Source organism: Apaloderma vittatum, unplaced genomic scaffold (genome assembly GCF_000703405.1).
Source record: "Apaloderma vittatum isolate BGI_N311 unplaced genomic scaffold, ASM70340v1 scaffold816, whole genome shotgun sequence".
Classification (NCBI taxonomy): Eukaryota; Metazoa; Chordata; class Aves; order Trogoniformes; family Trogonidae; genus Apaloderma; species Apaloderma vittatum.
This window is the reverse complement of record NW_009721001.1, coordinates 1-10,099: the sequence shown is the minus strand read 5'-3', so window position 1 is coordinate 10,099 and position 10,099 is coordinate 1. Positions and strand designations below refer to the sequence as shown.

General features: G+C 37.0%; 1 protein-coding gene across 1 annotated transcript in view; it reads right to left on the bottom strand.

The window, feature by feature from the left end:
- The window catches only part of LOC104275265 (protein MON2 homolog), a gene marked incomplete at both ends in the record, with an annotated part of 25,522 nt that extends 16,356 nt beyond the window's left edge, over window positions 1–9,166 (bottom strand). The window contains 10 exons of the mRNA XM_009871183.1: window positions 537–647; window positions 2,817–2,918; window positions 4,199–4,289; window positions 4,369–4,442; window positions 4,529–4,609; window positions 4,849–4,953; window positions 5,541–5,653; window positions 6,788–6,969; window positions 7,678–7,759; window positions 8,934–9,166. Of these exons, the coding sequence (XP_009869485.1) occupies window positions 537–647; window positions 2,817–2,918; window positions 4,199–4,289; window positions 4,369–4,442; window positions 4,529–4,609; window positions 4,849–4,953; window positions 5,541–5,653; window positions 6,788–6,969; window positions 7,678–7,759; window positions 8,934–9,166 (1,174 nt within the window). The remainder of the gene's footprint in view (window positions 1–536; window positions 648–2,816; window positions 2,919–4,198; window positions 4,290–4,368; window positions 4,443–4,528; window positions 4,610–4,848; window positions 4,954–5,540; window positions 5,654–6,787; window positions 6,970–7,677; window positions 7,760–8,933) is intronic.
- Window positions 9,167–10,099: the final 933 nt, after the last annotated feature.

Genomic DNA, 10,099 nt, shown 5'->3' with positions numbered 1-10,099 from the left:
AAAGGTACACTTGGCTTCTACCATTCTTCAGGTCCCTCAGCAAGTAGCTACAGCATGTGGTCACAGGTGCATAAAAAACATCATGCAACTTTATGCTCACCCAACAGGACTAAAGAGACCCTGACACAACTATCCACTCAACCTCAGTAAAAATGTTAGAATGTTATTAATAACTGATTGAATAGCTGTGATTTTGAAGGTTAGGTAATTTATTTTTTACCTGCTACCACATCACACACATACTTCTAAACATTCTGGAATTGTTTTGCACTTAGGAGGACGATCCATAATTTCTTCTAAACAAAGGGACCTAATATGCAAGCATTGCCTCCCTCTGTGACGCATTTGAAGAAGGAAGGAGGGCAAGTCATCAGAATAGTTACAGCTGTAGGCTTTATTAACTCAATAGTAAAAGTGGCTTTACAAGTGCCTCCTATTCGTTGAACTGTAGAAAACTTCCTCTAAGGAAGCTTTTAATTTAGTGTTCCTTTCAAGTTTCAGGAAAAAAGGAGGAAAGCAGCTGCTCTTAACTTTACCTGATTTTGAGATAATGGAGGATCATGGCTGAATGTCAGTCCCGCTTTAATGAGAGATGTTAAAGCTTCTGCTCCCCATTCTCTCATTCTGGAGTTTGGATGCTGACAGACCTGAAAACACAGCAATGTTTTGTTTAAAGTCACTTTTATTTAACCAAGATTTGAGTATATGTAATATTTTTTAATATTATTTTAACTACATTTGAATTTACATACATTATATTTTTGGTACAACAATACAATAAATATCTAGATTATAAAATTAGGTTTAATAGTAAAAAAAATAGCTTTTGGACAGACATACCTTCTGAATAAGGAAGCAATAGGAAGCAGTGAAAGACACAGAAGGAAACATTATGAAAATCGTAGCAGTTAATAAAAATAAGGTAAGTGTACAGTATCATGGACCACTACATAATTATTTCCACCCACCCTTCCAGCCCTAGCTCAGGTGGTATGAGAACTCAAAATCAAAGTCCAAGGCACAATCATAATGAAGGCTGATGGTTTGGGTTGGTGGACCATTCCCTTACCAGCCACTAGTCAAACTGAAATGGAGGACAATCCAGATAGAGCTAGCTGAATGTTAAAAAATGCAGACAAGAAATAGCTACTCTCCTGAAACACCCGTATTTTTGAAATCTTAGATAAAAGAAGAGAGAATTTGAACTACCTTCATGATGCTCTGAATCTGACCAGATAATCAGTTCCAGAGACAGTGAACAAATTCTTCCCTCAGGTTGTGCTTAATTGAATTTGCAGCCGGTGTTTTCTCCTTGGTTATTGCATCTCGACAACTTAGTTCAAAATGAAATAAGGCAGTACTTCAAAAGAAATTGAAATCGACTGTATATTTCCTACAAAGAAGTGGCAAATAACCACAAAGGAACACAGACTGAAACAGACTGCTTAAACACAGAGTTTCAAGATCTGGATGGTGAACCTTATTGAACATCTCTCCCGTGAAGAGAGACTGAGAGAACTGGGGCTGTTCAGCCTTGAAAGGAGACGGCTGAGAGGGGACTTTATTAACGTATATAAATATCTGAGGGGTGGGTGTCAGGGGGAACGAGACAATCCCTTCTCAGTGATGCCCAGTAATAGAACAAGGAATAATGGGTTTAAGTTAGAACATAGGAAGTTCCATCTCAAGATGAGGAAAAACTCTCTGTGAGTCACCCTCTGTGAGGGTGACAGAGCACTGGCACAGGCTGCCCAGAGAGGTTGTGGAGTCTCCTTCTCTGGAGACTTTCAAAACCCACCTGGACACGTTCCTGTGTGGCTGCCCTAGGGGATCCTGCTCTGGCAGGGGGGTTGGACTGGATGATCTTTCTAGGTCCCTTCCAACACGAACATTCTATGATTCTATTGTCTCAGAGGGGAAAAAAAAGACCAGAGAAAGAGATGCCTGTGTGCTTTAAGTCTTTAAACACCTAAGTATCCAGGTTCCTTCTTCTCGATAAAAAGACTAGGAGGAGATATCTCCATAAATAAAGTTAGAGATGGCCAATCCTTAATACCGTTTGAGATAAAGCACGTTTTCTAAAGAAGTGCCTGATACTTTCCGGAAAATGAGGAAGAAAACTTTCTCCTTTATCCACTTTAAATTGAACCCTGTTCTTGCATTTCTCTCTTATGCATATCTGTGTAGAGAATTAAAACTTTACAGTTACATTCCATCACCTGGTTTTAGTTTCAAATTCAAAATGTAAGATTTAATTTTTTCCCTGGTAGATTATATTTTTCATGTTGAAGTTAGAACACTTAAGAAACTAAAATAAGATTATGACACCTATTTTTATACTAGTACAGTATTCTCTTAATGAGATAATTCAAAATGTTAGCTTAAACATTTTAAAACCAAATAAAGCCTTTATTAGTAAACCTATCTGGTAAAGACAAAAAAAAAAAGTACGTTAAAATCTTCCTAGATATTTGTACTACGTGAATTCAAAGTGAAGTCTGTTGATGTTACCTTAATTACAACACATATATGAAGCATGATAAGCTGATCATTTTAAATATTGCCACATTTAAAACGTATAAAGACTGATGGTACCATAAAGACAAAGTTAGTAAGAGATATTAAAATACCAGAACTTAAATACACACATTCACTTTTAAATTCAAATTGTGATGCATCCAGGTTGCAAAAACAAAGTGTAAACATGTAAATAGAATTTAGATTTATTTATTAATTACACTTAAAAAATGCATTTCCACAAGATAATTATTAATATAAACCAAGTTCTAGTACAACTGATAAAAGCAATTAGTTACCTCCAGAAGATGACCAGTTAGAGGTCTCCAAAGAATCTCAATCCTGTGCATGTTAACTAGTCCTGTTTCCAGTAATTTAGCAACAGCAAAAAGCGATGGTTCCTTAATAAAATGGAATTTGAACACGTGACTTTGAGGTAACTCGGATAACATCAGAGCCTTTTGCTACACTGTAATTCACAAACTAAAGTGCAACAACGAATCTCATTGCAGCACCGTGTTTTGCGGGCTGTGAACGCCGTCACAACAAGCTTCAGTGCCACGGCTGGAAGTTCCCACAGCACCTGCAGGACTTCCTGAGAAGCCACAAGGGGGTAGCAACAGCATACCCTGAAGAAAACTGCATATTTCTTTATATAGTTTTCTCCAGGTTTGACAATAACCAGAGCATCGAAATTCCTTTCAAAACTCTCATTTTTTCATAGTCCTCCCCCTGTCCAGTTTTATAACATATTTTACTAGCAAAATAGCCTTTTTCCCCATCACAACATCTAAAGTTAAACTTATGTGCGAACAAACAATAGTGAATATTTTATTTAAGAATCTCTTAATGCTTTATCCTCCATCACCTTCATAAATGCCCTGATAAATTTCCCGTTCATCACATATATATGGAAACATTTGTGATAAACTTCATTTTTTTTTTTGATCAACATATAGTCAAAACGACTGCTGCGCTGAAATTATTCCCTGCTCCCATTTCTGCTTATTATTTTGTTAGCATTTTCAACTGATTTTAAATACAAACTCTGCTTATTTTAATTCATTCTTTGTTGCTGTAATTATCAAATATTATAAAGCATATTTTCTGTCATCATTACCTCTACTGTAATAGATGAATTAAAAAACTTTCAGAAATACTTCTCTGGGCTTAGTTTATGACTAGGAGGACATACTTGAACACAGAGCCTTTAACCTTTCTGGGCTAAAGGTTGTTCACTGAGGCTGAAAGGAATAGCATCATTTTCCCAAGTAAATATGAATTAATGGGAGGTTTAAAGTTGTCAGACTTTTTCTGAAGTATATTATGAAAGAAAATTCACATGAAAATGAGCACCTCACAGAACATACTGTGCTATTCTGAATCCCTAACCTCTGAAATGACAAGGGCTTCTTAAAGTTTTATCCACTCACAATCTGACGAATGGAAATACATGACATTCCTTAGTTAACAAAAAACCCACCAGGAAGACAATTAGAATGCTCAGAGAATTTAGTAACCATATGAATTATTATAAATATGACATTCTCTGGTTTGGGGGTTTTTTTGGTTGGTTTTTTTTTTACTCTAAAATTTTTACTATCTTAACATTTTAGCTGACAGGTCTTCTGCCTGTTTCACAAAAACATCTAAAAAGAAAATAAAGAACTTTTTTTTATACCTTGTTGTTTCCATAGGCCATATCCATGGCTTCCAGAGACAAGGAGCAAAGGGCGTTTATTAAGTGATGTAAAGACACATCATCAAGGTACCTGAAAAACAACAGCTATCAAAACACTGCCAAGTTTGATATACATACATTATTTTCATCATAAGATAAGGTCTACTTACTGTGAGCTTTCAAAAAGCCTTGAAAGAATGTTGGATATAACTGGCAGATCAGTCATAACTGCTGTAGTCAGAACCTTAAAAAGAGGCAGAAGTGTGTCTTGCAGATTGCAATAGAAAATACTGCACAATTATTAACTGTAAAACAAACATTCATGCTTACCGTGCTGGGCCCTTCTACAGCTCTTCCAGGTTTTAATGCACCCCCAACACCAGGCTTCAGTCCCAGAATCCACACAAGATGCTGAAATACAAAAGCATCACTTTCAGCAGAAAAGGCTTTTCAGGCAAAGAGGAAATGAACATACTCAAACTAGCCAGTAGCCAGCCAGCCAAACAGAACTCAAGGCAAACGCTACGGTACTTATTCAAGGCAACTCAAAGTACACTGTGAGCAAAATCAAAGCTGCTTCTATTGCTTAAATAAAAATTCCAAACCTAATTATGGCAAAAAAAGCAGGCCATAAGTATTTCCTCTCATACCTGGAGAGTAGCCAGGACAAGTTGCCACGATGTACCAAGAACTGCTCCATGGCAGTGAGCTAAGTTGAGTAATGTCCTCATACACTGGATATTTTTTGAAGTCAGCTAAAAATAAAAGCAAACAATCACATGATTTTTATCATTCTACAATAACAGTGCTTCTAGGAATCTTACAATTTTTCACTAAACAGCTTAAAGATTATGGCTGGTTTGCACCGGTGTAATGTATCTTTTTTACAGTATCTCTTCCTCTTCTCTCAGTCTTATCTTGCTGGAGTTGAATATAATTCAATCACTGCCCTCTCCTCCCAGTTTCACATTATTATCAAAGACACAAGTTCAAGTACTCCAGTTTTAAGTGCATCTTCAAAAAATCAGAGTCTGTCTTAACAAAACCAACATATAAGTGAACCTTCACCCAAAAGCACATAACGGAGCTGAGACCTAGGGTTTTTCAAACAGAAGGGATGGGAGCTGCTGAGCTAAGAGACAGATGAAAAAACAAGAGTAAGTCTTCTTTACAGTTAGAGAACCTTGCTCTCCAGGGCTGTTCCAAATTAAAAGCTTAGGAAAATATTTCAGATACCCATTATATGTCAGAATGCTGTTTATCTGCTGCCTATTTTTGAGACAAGTTGAGATGCAGAAAGAAGCAGTTAAGCAGGGTGAGATGACTTCCAAGCTGTACTTACCATTACTGTTCCCTGTGGCTGAAGAGCTAAGGGTTGTCCTACTGCAACAACTTGCTGATGAGATTCACTTGAGGGACTGATCATTTGAACATTCTGTCCCTGAATAGAATAAGCTAGAGGAAAATTGAAAAGGAATAAATGTAAATTTAAAAGCCAGCACTTACTTGCAGTAACAACTACCTTCTGGCAAACACTCCAGAGAATTTTTTCATGGTATTAGCTTTAAGGTAGTTCACTTTGAGACCTTTGGTTATATTTGGATTATCATGTCATTGCCTCAAGGAGTTAAAGAAGCCAGTAATTACTCCTTCTAACTATCTATCTGATATTGCTTGCAATACATTAATACATTTGATGTCAAGACTAAAATATTTATATTAAGATAGGAGCATTAGACAGTCTCAACTCAGTTATCTGTGGTAACTGTGTGCAAATTGAATCCCTGTGTGCTACCATTGTGCTACTGCACTCAGAAAATGAAGATGTCATAAATGCTATGTCATGATGTTTCTTCAGTACAGGCGTTCCGGACACCCATCTTATAACTCTCCTGTAAAAAGAAGAGTAACCTATATAAAATAACTTCACTGCTTTATTTCCATAGAGATTAGTGTAACTCAGTCACACATACTACTTTACAGGATTATAATTTAAAAACACACTTAGCTGTGGGCTGCAATAAAGGCGCTGGTTCTTGTTCTCAGCCTAAGGTATTTTTGTTCATATTAAGAGGTCTAATGTTGGATCCATCTGCATATTCTCCCATGAATTACAATATTCTCTCAGGATGGGAAGCATCAATTCAACTTTTTGTAAGCTGAACAGAGCCAGAACTTAAGATCTTCCATTTATGCAATAAGTACTACCATCACCAGCCAGGACTGTAGTACATCTCAAATGCAGGATGTTCTAGCCAATTCTTAAGTATCTGAGTTGCCTAGAGACTTTGGAGAACTGGAATGACTTAATCACATATCCTAACAGATCTTTAGGGTGATAGACAGATCTCCTCAGAATATGAACTTCTGATATACAGGAAGTTTTAGACTAACTAGAACAATATCCAGCAGATGCTGCAAGACTAACCAGGCCTGGAAAGCAGGCAGTCTAGATACTGTCTGAGGATTCTAACATAATTTAGCACAGTCAAATATTATAGTTGCGTATCTTTGCAATCACATCCTAAGAGAATTTGAGTTTAGAGAACAACACATGGAAATACAATTAAGGAAAACCTATATACTTACATTTGCTGGACAGCGCTGCAGTTGTGCTGTTTAGTACAGTAAGGGCGTAGTGAGGAGGCAAGGATCCTTTGCAAATGGCAGTGATGAAGGCATCTCTTGATGTTACAAGACTCAGCCTTCCGCAAAGTGCAGCCATAGTCAATTCTGCTTTTAGAATATTTTCAGTGGCAGCTTCATCAGTGCTGAAAGAGTATACATCATTTAGTAAGAATTAACTCATGGCACAGAAGTGGGCAGCTAACCAAACCAAAAAGCAACGTGAGCATATACTTTATATCTGTCAACAGTATAAATACTGATGCATAACTAATCCACAAAATTCTTGAGAAAAACTTCCTATAAAATTGATCTTCAGTTCTGAATGACTTGGCAAAGGAGACTATGAGGAGGTATTTAACAGCAATTTCAGAAAATGATGTTTGATAACAAAAGACTCTTTGAAAGAGACAATTAAGTTGAAGTTATTACCTAGTAAACAATCTTTCCACTTCAAAGACTGCATAGTACTAACAAGCACTGAGAAATTATTTGGTGTCTTAGCAGCAGTAATCAGGACATGGGTGGAATCACTGCAAAGTGTTGAAATGGTCAAAGTAAAAAGGGATAAAAATAATTTAAATAGTTTAAATGCAAGCCTTTAAAAACATAATCAATTGTTCTACATTGAAATACATTAAAGGTTGATGCTAGACTTCTGGATTCTTCTGTGTAATTTACTCTTAATAGGTCCTCACTCAGTCTAGCATCACTAACCCACAAACCTGTCTGCTCAGGTGCCGTGAACAGCACGCTCCTGTACAACTGTCAACTCAATCAGTATCAAAAGTCAGTTCAAAATACAGGTCTGAATGTCATCTTTGAAAAATCAAGAGAAATGAAAGACCAAATACCTTGCATCAAGCAGAAGAGATAAAGCAGCTAGAAGACCACACCAACAAGCATTCACCATTTCTTCCCAGACAGCTCTGCTAACTTGAAAGAAATACATGTACTTGTTTATAGCAGAAACACAATATTTTACTTAATAGCTTTCAATTACATGACAAACAAAATATTTTCTACTGCATCTTTTAAGGTGTATTTTTATATATAGTTTGCACAGACACATATATGTAGATAAACAAACACATTCATACAAGCACCACTTTAACAGTCCCATTTAAAGTAACGTTGCTAAAGTAAAAAAACATTGCCAAGGCAATGTTTACTGGAAATTACACCCCAAAAATCCTACAAAGGTTTATATGTGAAGTATTTTTCATTTTCATCTGTAGAAATAAAAGACGCTGGAATTCTGCAGTGAAGGCAAAATACTCTCCCCAGGTATTCAGAATTCTGCATATTTTTACATGCCTTTAACAGGAAGAAAAGCATAGATCTAAGAGAGCTGTAATCAGCCCATGTCATTGCCATGCAGACCCCCCACCTGGGCTGGGCTGGTGTGTCCGGCAGCACCACGGAGAGCTCCAGGTTCTCCCCTCCACCTCCCTAGGTGGGGGCAGCGCAGGGGGCAGAGCCCCTTCCCCATCCCAAACTCCAGAACTCCCACCTCTGCTCATCGCTCCAGAGGCACCTCCTTCTGCACCCACAGCTACAGACTCCTCGAATGTTGCACAAATACAAGCCTCAGCTCGTATTAGTTCAGCTTCTAAAGAAGTTCTTCGCTAAACATTTCAATCTCACTTAAAATCTCTCTGTTAAAACCTTCATCTTTTTATACTGTTACTGAAAATGAGTTTTTCTTTTAATGTGGTCCTAACTGTCACATTTCCCTCCACTTGCCCCCTGTGAATGTGGATCTCAGTGTTAAGCAGAATTAAGGGCACAGGAAGGCAGAACAGTAGTTTTGGACAACAGAATGACTGTTATCTCTCCCTCATATCCCCCCCCCACACATGTAAAATGGTATTAATAAACCATAAGGAGTATATGGCTATGATGCTATAGGACAGAAACAGCAGATGAAGTCAAGTTTTGGGGTTTTTTACAGATTATTGCTATTCTGTTACAAAAAAACCTCACTTCAATAGAAGTTTTTCAATATACAATTTAGAAACAGTAAATTTAAGCAACAAAGCCTGAACTATTTTAATCTCCCTTTATGTAAAACTGCTGTATTTCACATAGTGCTTGCATTTTTGAATACCTAATTCATTCTCTGATTGGTCAGATACAGACTGCAAGTCTTGCTCCTCTGAAGACTGTGCTGGTAATGAAGTTGTCTCTGCTGTGGTTTGGCTGATGGTTTCTGCTTCTCCCAACTCTCCTTCAATCATAGTCGTGATACCACGGACAAGATCCAGTAAACAGTGAAAAGCCACCGACATGGCATAGCCTTCAGGAATCGTAGGTGGCTCTACTTTGTCCAGCATTTCCAGACTAAAAAATTGAAAGCATGATAAGTGAAGTGTGTAACAGTACCACTGTGCTTAGAAAAAATAATAAAAAAGAAGATTCTAAATTAATGTTAAGTATGAACAAGCCCAAATTATCATTCTTCAAGATTTATAGCAAGCCAGGAAAAAAGCTACTTGACTAATAAGTAATATAAGTAAAAGAATGAGTTGCTGAATAAATTGTAAGTGAAAGGGTACAAATCCTGAGTGGAGTATTTAGATTTGCAAATAAATATTTTAAAAAACTAACACATACAAGCAAGCATCACTGAATGAGTCATTCTACTTCCATTATTATTTTACTTAAAGCCACTGCCACAGAACCTATTGAGAAGAACACATGTATATAGGAACAACATATGATAGTCAGAAAGTCATGGCAGTATGAATGGAGTTATAACAAATTGAGAACAAGTCAGACATTCCATTTTTGTTATCTTTAAGTCCATATGACTGGAAAAGTCTGTCACAGCTGGATAATATATGAGTAAATATTCATCACCTACATGCACATGTAAACAATGGAAGTTAGTTGTGCAAAGAGGAAATATCCACGACTTATTGCTGAAAACCATGCAATTGAAAACCAAACTGCAGCCTCATTGCCACTTTTCTTCGTATTTTACTTTAAAACCACATAAAGAACTGCTGAGTTACAAAGCCAACATGAAACAGATTGTAGCTGCCTGAGCAGCAACATCTACCCAAGGAGAGACAGTCTGTTGCAAAAACTACCTTCTGCCCTAACAACAACTCGTCCATCATTTGCTCTACGAAATATTAAAGGGTATTATAGGCACAATGTAGCTGTGAGGTAGATAACATGCACTCTTACTTCCAAAGACGGGAACCCAAACTACTGAACAAAAGCAGTGAGCTGTTACAATTACATAGAATCATAGAATCATAGAACAAT